Source organism: Elephantulus edwardii, unplaced genomic scaffold, assembly GCF_000299155.1.
Source record: "Elephantulus edwardii isolate Elephantulus edwardi_28Jun2011 unplaced genomic scaffold, EleEdw1.0 scaffold00267, whole genome shotgun sequence".
Classification (NCBI taxonomy): domain Eukaryota; kingdom Metazoa; phylum Chordata; class Mammalia; order Macroscelidea; family Macroscelididae; genus Elephantulus; species Elephantulus edwardii.
The window spans coordinates 1,565,361-1,587,517 of record NW_006400017.1 but is presented as its reverse complement, the minus strand read 5'-3'; the positions used below and the strand labels follow the sequence as shown (position 1 = coordinate 1,587,517).

The 22,157-nt window shown below is 38.1% G+C and overlaps 1 protein-coding gene and 1 pseudogene across 1 annotated transcript in view; one reads left to right on the top strand and one right to left on the bottom strand.

Moving 5' to 3' along the window:
• KIAA0753 (KIAA0753 ortholog) overlaps positions 1-22,157 on the bottom strand; it is a 61,791-nt gene that overhangs the window by 12,355 nt on the left and 27,279 nt on the right. The window contains exons 7-16 of the mRNA XM_006899802.1: positions 20,469-20,665; positions 16,515-16,681; positions 15,176-15,295; positions 12,301-12,390; positions 12,004-12,055; positions 9,250-9,275; positions 8,603-8,681; positions 7,529-7,612; positions 2,284-2,442; positions 1,624-1,705 (exon numbers count right to left, since the gene is read on the bottom strand). Coding sequence (XP_006899864.1) covers positions 1,624-1,705; positions 2,284-2,442; positions 7,529-7,612; positions 8,603-8,681; positions 9,250-9,275; positions 12,004-12,055; positions 12,301-12,390; positions 15,176-15,295; positions 16,515-16,681; positions 20,469-20,665 — 1,056 coding nt within the window. The remainder of the gene's footprint in view (positions 1-1,623; positions 1,706-2,283; positions 2,443-7,528; positions 7,613-8,602; positions 8,682-9,249; positions 9,276-12,003; positions 12,056-12,300; positions 12,391-15,175; positions 15,296-16,514; positions 16,682-20,468; positions 20,666-22,157) is intronic.
• LOC102850683 lies at positions 17,293-17,639 on the top strand (annotated as a pseudogene).

The window sequence follows — 22,157 nt, the reverse complement described above, 5'->3', positions numbered from 1 at the left end:
ATGAAGCCAATGAAAGAGGTCTGTGTAAAATCCCAGCCTATGTACCATCATGATCAAGCTAGCTATTCAAGGAGTCTGAAGTGGCTGAGTTTTTTTAAATCTTTATATAGTTTGATTACTAAAGAAGCAAAAAATTCACTCACACCTGAACATTTAATTAGCTGATTTAATTTGTCTCTGGGCGCTGCTGGAAAAATCTGTATGTTAATAGTCAAAACATTACTTTATTAACCTACCTTGTGGACTTGACAGCTCTTTTGAGTTTTACGTTATTTATAATTTTAAATTTATTTCAAGGGTAGGAAGAAAATTTACTCTTCTTAGTTTAAGTGTATCTATAAGTCAAATAATTTTCTCTAGGTCATACTCGCAAGGTTTTGATTTTGCAACTGACCATAAGGCAGTAGGAAATTATTTTCTTTCTTGTTAATTATTTAAAATTAACACTGTGTGCTATCTTCAGCAAAAAGGACTCTCTTTTGCACTTAAGATATAACAGAAGATTAAATTCTCAACGAATGGGACAGTAATCTTTAACAGTACCTTAAACCAAAGGAAAACGAATGTTTTCTTGTATCATTTTCAACCAGAAAAAGTTACACTTTTAACCTAGTAGAAGCAACTAACAAGCTTCTTTATTAAAATGGAAACCATTTTAATGTTTTTAGCCTGCCTACTCTTCAATCTAGAGCAGAGAATTATTTTGGGACATAGAGGGGGCTATGCTAACCCTGAGGAGACTGGGTCAGTCTGGCAGGACACAATCACAGGCCTGAATGATTACAAATACAGTATTAACTTCTCAAACTCCAGTTCCATCCCTCCACTTCAGACAAAAACAAACAAACAAAAAAAATTCATCCACCCTCCAAGTCCCATAGTCTTCACAGTGGGGAGACAAATTTGGGATGCCTATAGCCCTTCTTATATCCTAGCATATAATAAAAATTGTGCTTTTTCCATTCTATCCTGACTCCAAGATTGGTTTTTAGGTGGCAGGAGGCAAAAATCATGCTTTTCTGGCAACAATTTCTTACTGTCAAACAGTAATAATGTATAAGCAGCTTTTGTAGAAATATTACCAAGAGTACAATCCATTTTCCATTGTTCACAGGAGGAAAGGAGATATAGAATGGAAACTGCAAAATTAATAAACTACTTTAAATTTGGTTTTGTGATGCAACTGAATACACAATCAAATAAGTATGATTCTTACTAGGATTTCATGGTTCTGGAATTGTAACACTCAGAAACTCATTTCAGTGCTGAGAGACACGAAAGAGCACCTTTTAAACACACAGCTATTCTATGCATAGGCAAAAATCGTGACTAACAGTTTAAATTGTCCTTGAACACAAAGGACACTGTGTTGTCTGGGAGTCTGTCGTCTTGCATGATAGAACTTTCTGGTCAATGGCCAAACCATCAGTTAAACACACTTTTGTAATAGAATAAAAAAAGAAAAAGATGCTCAAATATCCAATCAATCAACCAGCTCCGTGCTGGATAAGAATTCACGAACATATAGCTTATTATGACAAATTCTTTAGCCTAAAAGAACCTGTGGCTTAGCTGAGGAAGATAAGATTTTTCCAAAATTGCAAGGGGAATGGAAATGCTCACCTTTTTTAAATTCTTGTGTCCAAAAATGAGGATCAGCATATACAAATTTACTGTATCTTTGACGAACTGCCTCCTGGTATGTCTTTGAAATGAAACACAAAAAAAAAACCCAATAAAAATAATAACAACAATATAAAACATGTCCATGTCTCAACCTAACAGTATTGGGAATTTTTCTATGATCATTTCTTCACTGAAGAGCCTAAAGGCTAAAATTCTGTGAGAAGCAGTCTAAAAGTCAAGAAGGTCAAATTCTCTGTGACTTGAAAAACTGTAACAGGGTAAAAGAAGCAACTGAATGGAACTTAAAAGCTGACGGATGAAAATATCTGTGATCCTTTTTTGGGACCGATGTTTTGTGGACTATAGAGCAACAGAAACAAGGGACAATAATAATAACAACTATAAATTAAAAAAAAAAAAAACAACCACAAACTATAAATTAATGAGTTATATGTGAGTTAGCATGTGGAATACTCTTTACACATCATTTTCTCCTTAAAACAGTGACTTTACTCAGGTCAGACACTTAGCAGGCAGTGGAGCGGGACTTTATGAATCATGTCAGTGAGTCAGAGGCACAGACCTACGGAAACTCGAGGCCCCAATCCAGCAAAGACTAGTCCCTCACATAAGCCAGCGATGTGGTCTAGGCCTTACTTCCATTTCTTCCATTCGGATCATCATGGTCTGCAGAGCTGTAATATTCTGGCCTTCCTCTAAGATCTCGAAGTGAGTCACTGCCTGGAACATGCGAGTGGTATCATCCAAAATATCATCTGCCAAACTCAAGTGGCTGGATTCAGAAACAGGTGCAGTCTACAAGACAACGGAGCGGGATAGTCAAAGGAGTGAGAAGTGCTTAAAGAGTCCTGGGACTCAAGAAACCAACCATAGTGAGGCGAATGGCAGGATTCCAGGACAAACAAACATTTTATAGAGTAGTAAACAGCAAAAGCCATAATTTCAGGACAATTTTTACTCTAGTTATTTAAATGGCAATAATACCCAAGTCATGCCACTTTACAGTGTTACAATCTTAAGCCATTATTCATGTAAGTGTCTCTGGTAAAAAAGGAGGATAGTAGCAATGTTGGCGGCTCAGAGAATCAGATTATTCAGTATATTTTGAAAGCTTTTCCAAAAATCAGCACTGTTTTGTCACTTGATAAACCTTTTGCTATCCTCAGGGGAATGTCCAATATTTATCATGCCAAATAAACCAGAATAGAATACTGATCTAGTCTCTTCTGGTTCAATACTTTTGTAAAAACTTCTCTTCATGCTATCACCAAAGCCTTGATTCTGAATCCTTGGCTTCAGATCATTCATTCTAACTGGGGAAAGCTTTCCCAATCACCACCTTTTTTCACCATATACCCTTTATATTACAAAGCATCTTAATGTTTACAAAGCATTCTATGTGTATTGTGGTGGTGTGTTTTGTTTTTTTTTTTTTTTAGTTTTTAAAAATTTATTATTAATTTCAATGAATATTTAGTCTTTGGATTTCCATTCATTCACTGTTGCAGTATTTTTATTTCTAATATGTATCTTCATCTGCTCAGAAGAGGCTTCTGCAAAGAATGTCTCGAGAAATGATCATATCAAGCTTGTGAAATGAGGCAATAATTACTATGTAAGCCTATGTAACCTAGGGCAAGTTTATTCAATCTTTCTGGGTCTTGATCTTTTTATCTGTAATACGGAAACGACAATCTCATAATTACGTGGGAGCAGGCACAGGGTTTGGCATGAAATAAGAGAACAAATGAGTGCATATCATGATATTGTTGTTGAGTCTCCTATGACTCATTGTGACCCTATGAACAACAGCTTTAAACTCTGACCTATCCCAAGTCAGTCTCACTGTCTCTGTGTCAATCCATCTCCTCCAGGGTTTCCCTCTCCTGTGCTGTCCCTCCACTCTTCCAAATATAACGTCCTTCTCCAAGGTGCTACCTGATTTCACCCTGAGATAGACTTGTTTGTTTTGTTGGCAGTCCATGGTATGTTGATCAAATGTAAATGGTTATCAATATAATTTTATAGAATAATCTAATTGTTCACAGATGAAAATGGATTCATGGTCAATAAAAACCATGAAAATATGCTCAGCCTCAATCAAAGAAATCCAAACCAGTTAATATACTATAAAAAGTCTACAAAAACTTAGCCAATAATATAAATTTAGTTAATTAAGGAATGTGTATTGTGCAGCTTTAGGACTATCACATGCCATTAAAAATTCGTAAGAAAAGTCTAATGTGCTAACAGAAGTCCCTGGGAGGTACAAATGGCTAACTGATCAACTATTAGCTAGAAAGTTAATGACTCACACCCAACGACAGGCACCTCAAGGTTAGGCCTAGTGGTCTACTTCCGAAGGGTCAGTCTTGAGGAGTGACTGGACTCTGTGCTAAAGTCTGTCATGAGTTAGAACAGACTTGACAGCAACTAACAATGACAACAATGTGCTTAACGGGGAAAGATCACTGAAACAAAGTGAAAGACAGCACAAGAAGGGTATCTGGTATTCAACTGTGGCAAGGTCTAACACTTCATATTATACTTTTCATTTTTTTGGTTTCAAAATGTGGCATATAAATTTAATTTTAAGAGACTCACATTTTTGAAAATAGTTGTTACTTTGTGCCAGATTGTCCCATCTGTCAAAGGTACTTAGGAGTTCTCTTTTATTTGTATAAAGTACAGTCTTCTCTATTTTGCAGAAGAGAAGCTCAGAAATTGTTCAGGGTCCTGTAACTCTTTTTAAGGTTATCAAAGGGGGGGGGGGATTCCACTTCTTCTCCATCAGCAGCGCACATCCCAATCGTCTATAGTGACTTACAAAAAAAGTATTGTGGTCAGGTGAAAGCTTACAATAGCAATGGGCCTCCCATTCAGTATTTTATATATAAAGGCAGTTCTGTTTCACTGGTGCAATCTGCATAGTATGTCTACTCATTCTCACTTGGGTACCTTGTTTTCATTTACTCACTTTTCCAGCTCCTGGTCTTTTTAACCTTGCTTTTGAGCAAATGCTGCCATTTTGGTTTTGTACAGTTGATTATTCTGAGAAGCATGTTTCTCCCTGATGTTATTTTTTATTTTGTGGGCCTGTTTCCTGTGTGGATCAAAGGTATTCTCCACGAATGTAATAAGTTCTCAGAAGAGCCAGCTTGAGGGTTCCACCAGTCACTATGAGACCAGAAAGCCTGCTCTTTTTTAATGAATATAAATTTTTCCTACCTTTTCTATGAAAATGGAATTTGTTCTTTTCCTCCCACATTCTTTCTGATAATTTCTGTTAGTAGTCAAAATGGTTGGTGTTGGTAGGGGGCACTATTTAGTTCTTCTGGTCTCAGGTTAGGGTACTTTAGCACACTGGACATGGGTTTTCTCACTCTTAATAGTTTCTGAGGAAAAGTGACCAATGGTGGTACCTTAGATGGCAGCTTGCTAGTTTTTAAGACCCTAGTGGCTATTCAAAATACACTGTAAAATAATTTCTAGATTTTATTTATTCCAGTTCACTTCTGATAATGATTCTATAATGATACTAAGTTTATAGCAGCCACCCAGAATTCTAATTCAAAGACTACTTAATACAAATTAATTTCTATGCCTAAAAATACTAAAAAAACCCCACCTATTTCTATGATGGCATTTATAATATAATTTTTCATTCATGTTAAAAGAGTCTGCTATCTGCAGACACTGTGGGCTAAGTAAAATGAAACAACAGCTGGTAACTTGAACCACGTGACTGGATTGTAGCACAGCATTTTACTAAGGTGTAGCATCAGATTCAAGCATGACAACACCACAGAAAAGAATGTCTCTCATATATTCATGGGACTGCTATAAGCTGGCACTGACTCAAGTACAGCTCACAACATTTATCACATTCTTCCTTTAATTATACTTTTCCTTTACTCTTTTATTTACAATCTTCTATCCATTCCAAATAAAGATGACCTGACAAGAGTGCAGAAACTATTGAACAGTATCATTAAGATATCACATGCAAGCAAGATTCTGCTGAAAATCATCCAAAAACGACTCAAGTAACATGTCAACAGAGAAATGCCAGATGTGCAGGCTGGGCTTAGAAGACGTACTAGGGTTATTATAGCTAATGTTAGCTAGATCTTGGCTGAAAGCAGAGTACCAAAGGAATGTTTGTGTTTCATTTGACTATGAAAAGGTGTCTGTGTAGATCACATAAACTGCGACTAACTCGAAGAATGAAAATCTCAGAACATTTGACTGTGCTTATGTGAACCCCATACTTGGACCAAATGGCAGTCATCAGAACAGAGAAAGGAGATACTGATGGGTGTCCGCAAGGGATGTATTCTGTCTCCATACCTTTTCAAGCTGTATGCGGCACAGATCATCCAGGAGGCTGGGCTGTATGAGGAGGAATGTTGCATCAGGACTGGAGGAAGATTCATCAACAATCTGCGTTAGGCAGACTGTTAAGGGTAGGTGTGAGAGAGACAGTGAGATTGGCTCCAGATAGGACAGGGTTCAGAGCTATAGCGTTGCTATGAATCGCTGAGACATGACAGCACATTAACCACAACACTGAAGGTAATTTTTTTTTCTCTGTATTTTTTATGATCCTATTATTCATAACATAGGATCATGAACAGTGTTCCCTTAAATGATGTCTATGTATGATGATATCAGGAAGCTCTGGTGGCAAGAAGCTGTAAGTCATGGTTTGAAGCGACCAGCTGCTCCGAGGGAGAAGGATGAGCAATCTCCTTTTATGCTATTACCGGCCTCTGAAAACAGCTCTCTCTGGTAAACAACAACATCAGTATGTAATCTTCCAATCACTTGATAAGGATAGGATGCAACACCCTCGATCTGGTTACAGTTCTGATTCAAAAGGACAGTTTCCCTGATATGTGAGTCAGACAACTTTTACCTTTTAAAAGGACCTTTTGTTTAAACGACCTAAAATGTTATAGCAGCACAAAATAAGATTTTCTTGTGTTATCAAAGATTCTTAAAAAGGTCTATCAATTTTTTTAAAAACACTGCTTAAATCTACTGTATTCCTGTCGTTGAGGTCACTGGCTGACTGGACTTCATTCCAATCCTTCTAACTATGATCTTAGTACATCCTCTGCCCTAAGACTTTGTAGCAAGTAAAGCAACTACAAGTCTTTTTAATCTCAAAGATCAAATCGCTGCAATTTACACTCTCTGTTCACCAGCCCAGCCAATGCAGAATAAGAACATTTCCATAATTACTGAAAACAAATCCTGCAGAAGAGCACAAGGAGAGACAATAACAATGTGTGCTTTCCTTTTTCTCCAGCATTTCCAATTCCTTACTCTCTGCTAGGCTAAATACTGGTAACATATTAGGTACTTGAAACATACTTCCTAACAGGAAAAATTGGATCTCAAAGTATAAAGGAAATGAGGTCATTAATGAATCAAAGTAAGATGAACAAAAGGAAATGAGGGGCTGCTGTCCTGCTACCGCCATTCATACATTGGTCCACTTGTATTCTATCATCAATGGAGAAATGAAGAGGCACTGACAAAACCCTGTGGTCCTCAACACTCCTGGGAGCTGCTTCCTAGGATGACTTTAGTTAGCTGTAAGAATGCTAAGTAGAGAAAAAGATCACATCGTTTTTTTTTAGTAGGATAATCCAATGGTTGCTCTGTAATATGCTAATCATTTGCCTTACAACTGAATACATGACCATACAATAACACTGTCGGCGGGGGAAAGGCTGGGCAGGGAGAAAAATGCAACAATAAAATGAATGGAAATCCAAAATCTCTGTAAATGTTCATTAAAATTAATTTAAAAAGACAACACAAAGAAACAACAACACTGTCAGTTCAGAGTACCAACAAATGCAATACACACCTCCTCTGATGGCTGGGCTGCTGCTGTGTTTACGGAAAGATCAGCCTTCAAATGAGTGTCTATGTCCACAGAAGAATTAACTCTCTGTTAAGAGAGACAAGTAAGTTAATAGGGGTATAAAAACCTCACAACTCATGAGTACAAATGAATTATATTACCAGAATAACTTCAGTGCAGAACTGTTTATCAGCATTAGCTACATTAAGCTTTATGTACTAGTTCAAAGCACTTTGTTTTCATGAAAATCAATGCCATGTGTTTGTTAATCTTGGCTTTCTTTCCTTGATTTTAAAAACACTGTCAGAATAGCTTCTGCTTTTATAAAGTGACACACCTTCTTTTTCTGTTCCTTCATGGATAAAATGTAGAGGCTGTCCTTTTCAGCCTCTGAGAGCCCTCCCAGTTCTATAATGCTTATCTGTTCCATGGATTCAAATAACTTCACTGCTCTTAAACTAGTAACAGAGTTCAGTGGCCTCTTCATGGACCCAGAACAATTTTGTTCCCATTAAAAATAATATTCTTCTGAGGAACACATCTAATCACACAGACAAGGTTGTTTTTATTTACAGGTTGATCTGCAGGGCTTAGCTTCCTGCTTCCCAGAGGGTAACACATTAGTAGAGACACCGTATCTAATTCCTAAAAAGTAGTGGTCTGTACACAGAAAATTTCCTAGATTTCCTTTCTTTAGAAAAATGGAGCCAGTCATTCTAAACCACTGAGGTGCAACAGCACATCAGAATGAAGGCAGCTAACTGAGTAACAGATCTACTCGATTAGGACAGGAATGAAAATCTAAACTCTTTGCCTAAATGAAATCTTTGGTAATGGTGGGACTTTCTCTATCTCCCTTTATCTCTTACCCATACTGGAGAACACAAGACTGTGTGGATGTTTATGCATATCCAGAAGGCGACCCAGCAGCACTCCACCTACACTGTGCACGTCAGATCCGCATTACAGGCTCCAGCTGACACACACACACTAGGACCTACAGAGGCCCAGGCTCTGCACAACCCTATTTTAGTCTAGGCCTCCCTAAGGGCATGCAAATGAGGTGAACTAGATTACCTGGGCCGTGTCCAAAAGAGGCTTCAGCCGCTCCAACACTGCCTGCTCTACTTTGTCGACTATCTGAGTGGCAGAAACACTATTAAAAGAAATAAAATGAACATTAAAATAAAAAAGGAAGAAAATCTCCCATGTTACATATGTAAAATCCAGGTGAAGAAAAGGAAATGATAAAAACCACAGTGCTTTTCCTCTTTAATGAGAGCACATATAATCTGAGAACTCTGCTAACATGGAGTCCAAAATAGAGCTGGCTGGCTTGGATGAGGTCTCAAAGCCCACATCCCAAAGTGACGCAATACTGCTGAGCCTGGACCACACTACAAGCACAGCATCTAAATAACATCTGAAGAACTGTGCTTGCTTTTAAGTACACTTTAAAGCAGTAATGGCTTCTGTTAAATAACTAAAGAAGGGCCTCTGGGTTAGGCAGAATGAAACAGATTTCTTATCTCCCAAAATTCCACTAAAATAAGACAAGATATTTTGATTTTCAAACATAAAGCTAGTAAGACAAGGAGGAAAAAAATAATTGGTGCTGGAAAACAGAAGGATAAAAACAGTAACAAGCTGAATGGATCTGGGAGAGTTGAATTCCAAGGCAGCAATGAGAAAAAACTATGGGGATGCTATGAGTCAGGACTGACTGAATCATACAAATAACGAGAAAAACCTAAAAGCCAACACAATTAGGACTGCTGACTTAAAGAGGCAAAGAATACAGTACCACAAGAACAGACCTAAGTATGTCCTCAGAATGGGATGGCTTAAATATGGAAGACAAAAGTCAAATGATATTTAAGACATGTGTGTCATCCAGTTTAAACCAACTCACATTCGACCCTCAGCGGGTTTTCAGAGGCAGCAAATCTCATGGTTTGAGACCATACTTCCGCTGAGCAGCTGGTAGATTCATTCATACTTCATGCCTATGGGGCATTCTAAGAAAAAGAAATTGCACTGGACCCTGAATACCAAGTCTTATTATTTCTTCTCTTTTACTCAGTTAATAGAATTTTGGCAAAAAGACAATTTAAAACGAGAAGATATTTAGGGGAAAAAATCCAAAGAAAATTATCTTTAGGACCTCACACAAAAATTTATTAGTCCACATACACACACATTTAACCATGAAAGAAAAAAATGACAAACTTGTTTTAATAAAAATGTAAAACTCCTAGTGATTAAAAAGTCATAACAACATTACAAGGGATTTATGTCTACAAAATACAGAATGCTTTCAAGTCAAAAGACAAAATAGCCCATGACTTCAACAGACATTTTAGAATGAGCACCAATAAAATGCTCAACTTAGCACTTTTATTAGTTGTAAAAAAAATTAATAATAAATTTAAAATTCCAAATTAAAGTACAAAGAGATGCCACAACATCATCACCAAAAAAGGTTAAAGCTGGGAAGACGGCTGCGACCACAAGGCAGGGTGAGTGCAGAAGAGCTGGAAAGGAACTCCCTGTACTGCAGAGGGGAGCTTAAAATGAGCCAACTACTCTGCAGAACTTGTATGGCAGGTTTTCAAAGGTTAAACATTTACTTATCCTACAACCCAGAATTTCTTATCCCAGGTGATTTACCCAAAAGAAAAGAAAGCATATTCTTACAAGGACTTTTGGTAAGAAGGGTCATAGCTGCCTTATTCATATTTATTAAATAAAGCAGGAAACAATCCCAAATGTTCACCCACAGACAAGTGCATAAGCAGCATGGGCTAACTCATCTGATGAAAATACTACTCAGCAAGAAAATGGAATCAACTGTTTTGATACTTGGATGAATATCCTAAATATCTGAGCAAAATATAAGATACAGAGAATACTGATGATTCCGTTTATCTACTCCCACAAATAACCCAATGGTGATGGAGCAACAGGCTACCATGCTCCCTTGAGCAAAGTCCTTTCAGGAGTCAAGGTACCTTGCTCACTTAAAGTCCTCCTGTTGTTCCTGTCATGTGCTGTTGAGATGGTTCCAACTCATGTCAATCCTTTACGACAGAACTGACCTATGACGTTTCCCAGGAAGTCATCTTACAGCAGCAGATCACAAGGTCTTTTCTCCTGTGGAGCCCTGGGTGGGTATGGATTATGAACCTTTTCACGAGTAGCCAAGTGTTTAGCTACTCCACCACTACGGCTTCTTAAATACCCTCTGCTGTTGTTATGTACTAAGAAGTCAGAACCCCCTCATAGCTGACACTCTAGCTGGCTTTCAGAGACAGTCAAACCACACAGAAGGAGACTGCACATTTTTCTCCTGTGGAGCAACTGGTGGATTTGAACCTCATGCCTTTGGGTCAGCAGTACAACTCCTTACCACTAAACCACCAGAGCTCCTTTATTCTACAAGATACAAATGCAACCCAAATGACACTTCAAGAAATTTATTGTAACCCTGCCCATCAACATCTTAGGCAGAGGGTACTAAAAACTCACAAAGCTCAAGTCAAATTAAGTTCTAGGTTCCATCCAATTTAAATCAGCAATATTGTCCTTTGTGTAGCTAAATTTAAATTTGCTTCTCAGTGTTCAAATTTAAACAAAATACAGTTAGGGATAAATACATAGGTGATAAAGAAAAAGTGATGGAATAATCAGTATAGGAATCAACAGAATAGTTGCTTCTTGGGGTGGATCAAGAGGGGTGCAACTGGGGAGATGCACACAGGGAGCCTCCAAAGCAGAATTCAGATCTCGTTTTTTTGCTTGGTTTGTTTTGATATTTGGAAAAAGTATGTATATTTTGTATATTCTTCTACATAAATGATACTGTTTATTTTTTTAGATGTAAAAAAACTATTAAAGGTATAAATGGGGATACAAAGGATTAAGAAATTGCTATAGAGCCCTCAAGACTAATGGACAGGCATCACAATTAAATTTCAGAACAACTAAAATGTTGCACATTTAAAAAGCTAGTTCTAAGTGATTATCAGAACTGTAAGGAGTGTTGGGGGTGGGAGGTGTACAAAGAGCCAATTTTGGTACTTTTAACAAACTTTTTAATGCCTATAGTTTGGTGGTTACACACAAGGCGTAAAAGGACAAAGAAACCTCAGCCTGCCTTTAAGCGACCTTGTGAAGTACAAGTTTAATCACATGAGCAAACTCATCTCCATCACACCATCCTTCTAATCTGCAAAGGCAGCACAGATGATCAAATACAACTCTTAGCTTTCAGTACAACACCCTAATTATAGGTTTGGGATTTTCGACCACTCAGGTCTCCTGAAAGTTCTACCAAAAATATTTCTTTGCAAAACATTATGCATACGTATGTTGTTGTTCTGTACCACAGAGTTGGAACCGACCCACAGCTGACCCTCCAGCAGATTTTCAGAGGTAGTTAATTTCATAGGAGCAACTGGTAGGCTTGAACTGCTTGCCTGAAAGGCTTGAACCTGTTTTCTGGAAGTTTCAGCATTAAGGACATCGAGGCTAGCAAGAAATACGAAGTCATACTGACTCTGCTCCAGAGCTGACATGGCTTCATCCTGAGAGAAATGGCTGGAGGGTCAAAACTGCTGAGTTCCAATCCTGGGTCCCCTGCAGGCCTTCCATCTTTGAGGCTGGCAGTCAAATACAAGAAGCATGGCTAGACTCACACCATCTGATTAGTTGCTAAAACAACTAGATGATATGGAAGAGGTTTATTATTTTCTACCTCAGAAATATGTATTTACCTCAATTCTTGAATTTTGTCCATTTCTTTAGTTTTTAATTCTTCCAGTTCCTTCAATCTTTTGGAAGTTTCAGCATCAAGCCAAGCGAGCCTAGCAGACAGTACAAAAAATCCCAATCAATGTGGCCTTAAGTTGCAGTGTACATATTATTAAAACAGACCAGGAGTCAGGAATCCCAGTGGCCCTATCATGGCAACATTAAGGACTCAGTAGGTAACATGAATGCCCTGTACCCTTAAAATTCTTCACACAGTATTTAAAGTGAAAAATTAATTATGTGTAAAGTCATGCCCAGCTATTACATACAATACTAAGAAACTACCCAGGAATGTTCACAAAAACTAGCCTCATTTTGCTTGGAATTTTGTGTTCAACTGCAAAATGAAAGCCCTCACTGTACCTTCATGTTTAAATGAAGAAATATAATCTTAGGAACCTTATAGACACAATAAAGTCAAATGAAACTCCAAAGAAGAAGAGCTGGTCAGAACAATTTTACTGTGTATATAAGGGCTTTGATTTTCCGTTTAGTATACGTGACTATTCTCAAATAGTTTTAAGTAGATTAATGGTTCACTTTATGTCACTTTTGGATGACTGAAGAACGACTTCAGCCATACAAATACAGAGTACCAAAGGCAGAGAAGAATGTAAGTGGCACAGAAAATACCATTCACCTGACTTGTTAAAAGTTTAAGTATCCCAGACTTTGAGAGGAAAGAAGGATGGCTTCTGGAGTTCCCAGTAACCCTGCAGAAGAGTAGCTTATGGTTATGAGTAAAGAGCCATAATAATTTCCAGAGTTCCCCAAAGGCTACCAGCAGAGGGGGTGTCACGGTGCCCTGGGCTAGCACAGGGCCTATAGAGGCATAAAGGTTATTTAGGGAGCCTCATCAGAAGCACCCCCATCCTGCCCAAACACCAAACACTTACTGCTCTTTAATAGGTCTTATTGCTCCTCAGTAAGGCGGAAGCCAAATCTGTGCCTCACCTTCAACTAATCTAGGCAGGACAACAGTTTTTTCTCTTTTGTAGGACTCAGTACTCAAACTGTGGGTGTGGCTCTATGAAAGGACAATCCTGAAAAACTGTTGTTTTCTTCATAATCACAAAGATCAATCAAAAGAGGGGGGAACAGAGCCGCTGGGCACCTCTGTCTCCCTTCTCTCTCCTATTTAATTTGTTGCTATGTTCTACTGCTTATATAGCCCAATGCCATTCCTGAGAAGTCTTGCCTGGTTTCTCCATGTGGTCATTAGAGACTTCAAAGCTACCTCCCTGGGGGCATTCCCAATTCTACTGGACTGCCTATGTTCTCCCCTTGGCTCTGCCACAAGGCTAAGACATGTCTTATTCTTCTGGGACTTGCCCCAGCATCACAGGCTCATTCAGTGTCTGCTGAGTGAAAGGGTGAAGGAGTAGAAGTGCAAAGGATAAATAAACACACTATGCAGTCTATTATTTTCCACTTGCTTCTTTCTTCCTGTCCCCTCTCATCTCTGATTATCCATCCTGTGCCCCACAGTTCTTGTGTAGGTCCTGAAGATAATTCCAATTTTACTAATAACCTAACTGGCTTCCCAACTGTGATTCTAGTCTCAGGTTGATCGTACTACCACATCTTCTGGATTTCTACTTTTTTGGCACATCATGGTACAGATGTAGCAGAATTCACCAACCTCCACAAAAATGGGGAATGCTCGGCAATGTTCAAATTCCTAAGCCTACCTTTCTAGTTTCTATCATTAATGTTTTCCATGCGTATTTCATTTTTGGTGTGTATTATGCACTTGGAAAGGAGCTGCCCTGAGAACCCAAAGGCACGTAGTTCAAATCCAACAGTAAGTGTTCTGTGAATGATTTAATGCTTCTGAAAACCTGCTATGAGTTGGTTCTGACCCAACAATTAACAGCATCTCATTAAAACATTTAAATCCAAGTTTTCATTCCATTTCCAATCCCTTCATGAAGTCTTCCCAAACTTTCAGAGCAGTAAGTAATTTCTCCTTCATCTATGCCTTTATTTACCCGAAAATGTTATTATTATTAAAGTTAAAGTTTAGAGAGCAAACTGGTTTTCCACTCAGTAATTCATTCATAATGTGTCTTGTGATTACAATCTCCACATTGCCAATACTTTGTTTCCCAATTCCATTCATCTTTTTCCCCCTTCCTGCCTTCAAAGCTCTATCCCTGGAAAAATGCTGCCCTACTGATCTTGCATGGTTGCCTGCTCCAGGGCAATTCCTCTGTGTTACAGAGTACCTCCTTGGCCTGTCTATGAATTTGTCAGAAGAAGGAGGGTCAGGGAATCTCACTACTCTCTATCAGGCCAGGAAGCCTGGCTTTTCTAGGATTCTGAGACATTCTACTGGGAATCCCTTTCACAGCAGTATCAGGAGTGACAGCCAGGCACTGTCTAGTTCTTCTAATTGGTTTTTCAAATCTGAACACATTAGTTCTTAGTGCACAGCCATACCCTACTTTCTAGTTACACCCATCATCTTTTCCACTAACTTAGAATAGGCAAAGGCTGAGGCTGTGCCTTATTTACCCTTTTACAAAGTCTCCATATAGAGCTTACAGTTGTGCTGTGTACAAAGCAAGAAAATGAAGTACAGTTGATATTCATACAATTTTTAAGTGCAAGAACTAACAAGGAATAAAAAAAAGCACTCAATGAAACTGTAACAGAAAAGTTTGGTAATTTATACTTTAAGTAATCAACTTTGTAAACAGGAAAGAGAAGATAGGGTTTATTTTAGATTCTAGTAAAAACCCATGACTGTTTAGTTGCTTCAGACTCAGAGAAGCAATACAGATCCTCCTACAAGAAGTCTACTCGTTGCCAGAGACTTGAAATGTCAGCACAAACCTGACTGCTTCCTGTTCAGCAGCACCTTGCAGTTGACTTTCCTTCTGAGGATCTTCTTGTTGGACAGAACGTTCTTTTCTGCTATCTTTAGGGCTATGTTTCACCTTTGTCCACGCAGCACTGAGGAAAAAGAAAAGGGTGTATGTTTGTGTCCTCTGTCCAATAAAACCTAACAAACTGTCAGCTCAGAGAAGACGAAAGCATCACATTAACACAGTGTGGGATGCTGACTGAGGAGTGGAATGTGAAGAATGAGAGCTGTCAGATTTTAGGCTCAGTTAATTATTTTTTCTTCTGAGAGGTAATCACTACTAAATAAAGAAAAATGAACTGTCAATTACAGAGTAGGTGAACTCTTACAAAAGTCAGCTGTAATACGTAAATTTATGTCCTAATTTAACACTATGTGTCTGAAGCCGTATTCAGTCCCCTCCTTCATCCCTTACACTCAAACAGATATAAATTTAGTATACAGCACACACTTCATACAAATGTTTCCCTGGCCTTACTAATTGTATTCACGCCTGTATCAACATCCATATATAAACACAGACAACCGAGCAGAGTAATAAAAAAAACAAAAAAAGCACCGTATGACATTGAAGACCCGATTTTAGGTCGAACCCTTGTATGTTAAATTCTCTATATGTTCTCTCACCTTTGAAATGGAGTTGATAGATAAACACAGCCATGCATTTAGAATCACTTAGAGCCTGGTAAGTGAAGTCATGGAACTCTCTGCCGCTTAGAAAGCCCAAAAAGCAGACATCCAGGGTCATCTGTTCCCTCAGCCACCCCATCCCCACATTACCACTTTTTGCTTCCTCCTTCCCTTCTAGTGTCTGACCTCCTGGTCTTTCCACTGTGTTTTCAAGAACTGTTGTCCCACAGTAAGGAAATCCTCAACCATCATTTCCACCTAACTAACCAGCACAGGGTGCTTTAGGGATATGTCAGCTCCTTCTCTATGTGCTGTGAGTGAAACTGATAGGACAGCGAGGTTCCCTGTTGTTAGGAGAGTTGCTCCGAGAACTCTAAAATTTTACGTTCATAATGATCTTGCCTGAGAACTCAGCAAAGATGAGTGAGTGTCTGCTAGGTATTAGGCACTAAGTGAGGATCCTTCATCTAATAATCTATGTCCACAGGGTGAGAGGATTCACGGGAGGAACTCAGAACTATGGACAAGCATTAAAAAGGAAGCAAGGGCCAAACTTCTTGTGTCTCACTCAACCACAGGAGCAAAACTTCTTCAGGGGAATGAAGGTATATCTTACATTTCCTTTAAACTTCTGATTTGTGAACTAAAAATCATGCATTCCCTTGAATTTTTACACACCACTTTGGTGATGCAGGCGGGGACGTAGGGTTTGGAGGCACCCAAGGAGCCCTCTGGTCCTTTACAGGCTGTTGGCTCATTTTTAATCTGGACGAGACTGTCGTCTGATGCAACTTGCTTCTGACAGGCGGTTGATTTATTCTACTTCGTTCAGCTCTGTGAAGTCCCTGTGAGTGGTTAAGTGCACAAGATAAAGTTAGATGAATAATTAAAATGCCTCTGCTTTGAATCTTTCACTTACTGAATCTCTGAATTCTCTTATATTATTAATTCACCCAACTCAAAAGAAACTTATAATGCTGGAAAAAGATTACGTATGGGAGCTTTTTGGCAAAAGGGTATGACACTAACATATCCTTATTGGAAGGAAGAGAGATAGGGAAGTAGAATTGCAGTCTTGGCTTTTTCACCTTTATTTATTTACAGAATTTTTCTTAAATCATCATCTTAGAGATAAACTGTAATGACATTATCAGTTAAAAGACATAATCTTAATACCTACAATATATGAAAAGAAAAAAAAGAAAAGCTACAACTCAGCAAAAAGACAAACTCAAACAAGAAATGAGTAGGAAACTAGAATACAAATTTCACCAAAGATACCCAAATGGGCATGACTTCCTTTTCTCATTACTGTCAAGCTGGAACTTGATCCTCCAACCGCTGATTTCCGTGCTAGAAATGTCTCAAAAAATAAGTCCTCAAAAAAGTTCCCTGTTCAGACGGTGGCAGTGGCTTTCTGGCAGCTTAAGAATGAAATACAAGTAATAAAGTCATCATGATTCTCCAGAAGCTCTTCAAGTTTTCCTTTGTTATTCAGTCAGTGGTCTCAGTCCATTTGCAGAGGAACATTTGTGTTACTCCAGTGGCATTTAATAAAGAACTTGATCCTATACAGAAACTTTCTGTGGAGAAGATTAGAGCATACAAATCTAAAGGATTTGTATCATTTAGATCTGGAGGACCTGTTGATACTGGCCCAGTGGCCCAGAATATCGGCAAGATGTGGAGAAGGAGCTTTTTAAGCTTAAGCAAATGTATGGTGGTAAAGCAGACATGAATACCTTCCCTACCTTCAAATTTGAAGATCCTAAATTTGAACCTGTTGAAAAACCCCGGTCCTGAAGCATTATGTAAAATTAGTCTGGTAATTTGTTATGGATTGACTGTACAATTAAAAGTAGTATCAGAATAAACATTATTTCACAATTGTCACAATTCTCCTAACAAAAGCAAGTCCATGTTTAACAGTCTCAATACAGATACCACATTCTTTTTTAAAGGAGAATGAAAAGGCAACTGACAAAGTTATTTGGAGAAGAAACCCTGAAAAAACAAAGCACTTCTGAAAAATAAAAATGAAGTGGGATCTCCTGATCTCAAAACCTACTGTACAAAAGGGAAAAAAACCAAAACCAAACCCCTACTACACAGCTGTAATAACCAAAACAATTTGGTACTGGTACAATGACAGGAATGTAGACCTACGGAAAATAATTGAGAACCCAGAAATTAAACCATCTTTCTATTAACTGCTATTAGAAAAGGAATGAAAACCTATTAAAAATAGGGAACGATACAGGCCAGCTATCAACAGAAATTCAAAGCAGGATTCACACCTCTAACCCTTCAAAAAAAATCAACTCAAGATGGATCTGAGACCTAGGCGTTAAGCCTAAAACCATAAACACCCTAAGAGACAAACTGGTACCAAGATTAGAAGACCTCACCCATAGTATAGAGGCTGTCAAATATAACCAGAAATACACAACCCAGAGAGGATAAAATTGATGAATGGGACCTTCTAACGATTAAATCTCTGAGCAAATAAAAATATTTTTCCCAACAGCGTGAAAAGAAAAAAACATTTGGCAATACCATTTCAGATAAAAGATCTCATAACAAAAATTTAAAGAATACTATAGGACCTCCAGAAGAAAAAGGACTGGTGGGCAAAATGGTTAAGAGACATGGAAAGACTTCAGAGAGGAAGAAAGAGAAGAAACTCAAAATCACTGGCAATAAGAGATGCAAATCAAAACCACAATGAGGTATCTTCTCATCCCAGTTGCAGTGCTAAAGTTCATTAGTTCAATATGACAGAAAGGATTAAATTCTGGCTGGAGAGGCTGTGGAAAGATGGAACTTTAATACACTGTTGATGGGATTATAAATGGTATAACCTTCTGGAAGATATCTGGTGTTTCGGGGGGGGGGGGGACGACAAACCAACAACAACAACAACAAAAAAACAAAACCAAAAACTGAACATAGAAATTCCGTAACATTCTACTAAGCAATTCAATTACACTATTAGGAATATACCGTAAAGGAACCAGAGTTGCTACCCAAACAAGCATCTGCACACCCATGTTTAGTGCTGCAAAGATATGGAAACAACCCAAGTATCCACCAAAAAACAAAAGGATAAGAAAAACTATGGTATATTCACACAATGGAATACTAAGCAGCACAGCACTAAAAAACAAAGAACTTATAAAATGTTATACAACATGGGTGATCCTGGAAGACATTATGCTAAGTGAAATGACTCAGTCCCAAAAGGACAAATAGTACATAACACCACTGTTAGAAAACAAGACTGACATGGGGTTGGGGAGGAAGAAAAGAGAGGGTAACTAATAAACATTGCATTGGGACAAATGAATTGTTTCAAAGGAATATATGAACAGGCATTATCTGTATGACAACAGTCCAGAATAACAGGTGCCAAGCAAAGTGGAGGGAGGAAATTATGCAAAAATGAATGAATAATTTATGGTTTAAAAAAGTGAACTTGGAAAAAAAAAACAACACAAAAAAACAAACAACAACAAAAAAAAAACCCCCAAAACCAAAAACCAAAAAAAAGTGAACTTGGGCAAGGGGGTAGGAAGGAAAATGTGCAACAATGAATGAATGGAAATCCAACTTTTCTATAAACTTTCATTAAAATCACAATTAAAAACCAAACCAAATAGAGAACAACGTTGTGCCTTTGGGGAAGACCATGCTGATTTCCTACAGGTTCTATTCTGATTTCTCATTTACCCACATACTAGTTTGCTTATTGCTTAGAAACTTGATTCTAATCCATAAATTCTCAGTAACAGGTAATTATTATTAAATATACTTTCCCAGGGCCAACTTACAATCCACTGGCTTGCTACAGAAGTCTCAGCTATTGCCATCAAATAGCATTTTGGATAACTAACAAGTATTTAGAGTAGGAGGCGGTCTTCTGTCCACTTCTCCTCTGGTGAGAGCTCTATGTTAGTTTTAAGCAAAAGCTTAAAATACTGTTTAGAAAAGCAAGCTCTCATTACCCAGTTAGCTTTTAAAGCTGTGCTGGAAAGTTATTTACCCTAGAATGTCTTTCAATGCTAAGTGATCATTATTTAATCAGTATATATCTTTGTTGTTTGTATTGTCAAGTCAGGACTGACTCAAAGCTGACCCTCCAGTGGGTTTTCAGAGGTAATGAATTACATAAGAGGACATGCCCATGTTTCTCCTGTGGAGCAGCTGGCAGATTGAACTGCATGCCTTTGGGGTGACAGCACAATTCCTTTCCACTAGGCTACCAGAGCTCAGGAATAAAGTCTCAAATCTCATACTTCCAAATCAGAAACCTGGGGGAAAGTTTTAAAACAGGTTTCTTTTAAAGTCTTGTGTGCTGAGGACTTTGATATCAAATCACAATTTTACTATGTTGTGCCGGGACAATGACACAGCCCAAACACTGGGGCAATTTAAAAAATTACCCCTTTTCTCCACTCTTCTGTTAAAGAGAAAACCAAGCAGGAGAAAGTCAAGCTTGAATGGCTGCATTCAGGGCTATTCTACCTTACTGCCTGAGAGCCCCAATCCGGGCTCCATTATTTACTACCATGTATGAACCTGCACAACTTTCAATTAGTTTAAGTGATCCAAAAGGAAAAAGTGACTTCATACTTGCTGTGGTCTTGCAGGTAACGTAGATTCTTTCTTCTTAACAAGCGCATTCAAAGACACCGGCTTTTTTTTCACTGTTTGTGCTGTCTTTTGATCTAACATAGATGGAACTTCTTGAAGGATATCTACAGCCAATTCATCAATCTCATCTTTTACTCTCTGGGTCACAGGAAGCTCTGTATCAGGCTGGTGTTTATCTGCATGGAAATTTCAGAAGGACAAAGGGGATATGTTATTCAAATCAAGTCAGTGAAAATTATTATCCATAGAGAGATACTCTTCAAATATGTACTGGTTAAAACCAACTCACAGCAGTGAATGAGCATTGTGAAAACCTACCAAACTCACATCCTCTTACCAATGCTATGCAGTATTAAGCAGAAACCTTGGATGACTGAATCTCAAGTTCTTATTTACTCATTCACCAGGTTCTTTAATTCTAATTTGAGAATCTCTTGTATTTATCCCCATTCTCCCCTGTCTTCTCCCATGCTGAAACGGCAGACCTGCAGTGTCTGTGACAATGATACTAAAACCTCACTGCTGTTGAGGTGATCCCACTTCCTAGCAATGGACATCAGATTTCTAAGAATTTAAATTTCTTGAGAGAAGCCCAACATTCTCCTGTGCAGCAACTGAAGGATTTCGGACAAAATTAGGTTAGCAGTGTAAGATATAAAGCAGTATGTCAGCAGAGTTCCATGACCATAGTAAGTTAGCAACTCAACTGGTTCACTCTGATGCTATCTTTAAAAAAAAAAATTTCAATGTCACTCCTCAGCACAAAACTTCCAGTGTTTCCTATCTACTACAGAATAATGTCTAAACTTTACATATGACATTCACCTGGAACTGGAAAGGACAAAATTATATGTAGAGTGATGTCCTATTGGAAAATCCAAGAAAAATTATACATGAGAAGAATCAGAAAGAGAACTCAGCATAATCTCCACCAGAATCTCAGGGGCTAAAGCAATTGTAAAGAGGAGGATCAAAATAGAGGAACTCAAATATTCCAATTTTAAAAGTTACTAACATAATCACAAGCAAGATAGTGCAAAGATAGGCATTCAGATTAATGGAACAGAATTAGAATGCAGAAATAAGGCAGCAGTGAAATTATTTTAACAATGATACTAAATTCATCCACTGGGCAAAGCGACTAGTCTTTCTCAAAAACAGTGCTGGACAACTGGAAAGCCACATACAAAAGAAGAAGATGAACTTTCACCTCATACCATTTAAGAAAATGATCTCAAAATAGGTAACGACCTAAATGTGAGTTAAAACTACAGCACTCTTAAAAGAATATATGATAATAAATTCTGATGATCTTGGATTTGGCAGAGGATGCTTAGACATGATACTAAAAGCACATTAACAGAAAAGATAAACTAGATTTTTGGGCACTAAGAGATACTATCAATAAACTGCAAAGACAACCCAAAGCAGGGGAAAAGTATTTGAAAATTATGTATCTGATTTGTTAGATATCACTGCATCAGATCTGACTCATAGCTGACCCTGCAGAGTATTTTCAGAAGCAGTAAATCACGGTCCTCCTCAGTTTCAGCAAGCAGGGTTGTGTCATCTACTTAACGGAGATTGTTAATAGATCTTCCACCAATCCTGATGCCACAATTCTCCTCATAGAGCCCAGCCTCTCGGATAATCTGCTCTGCATACATG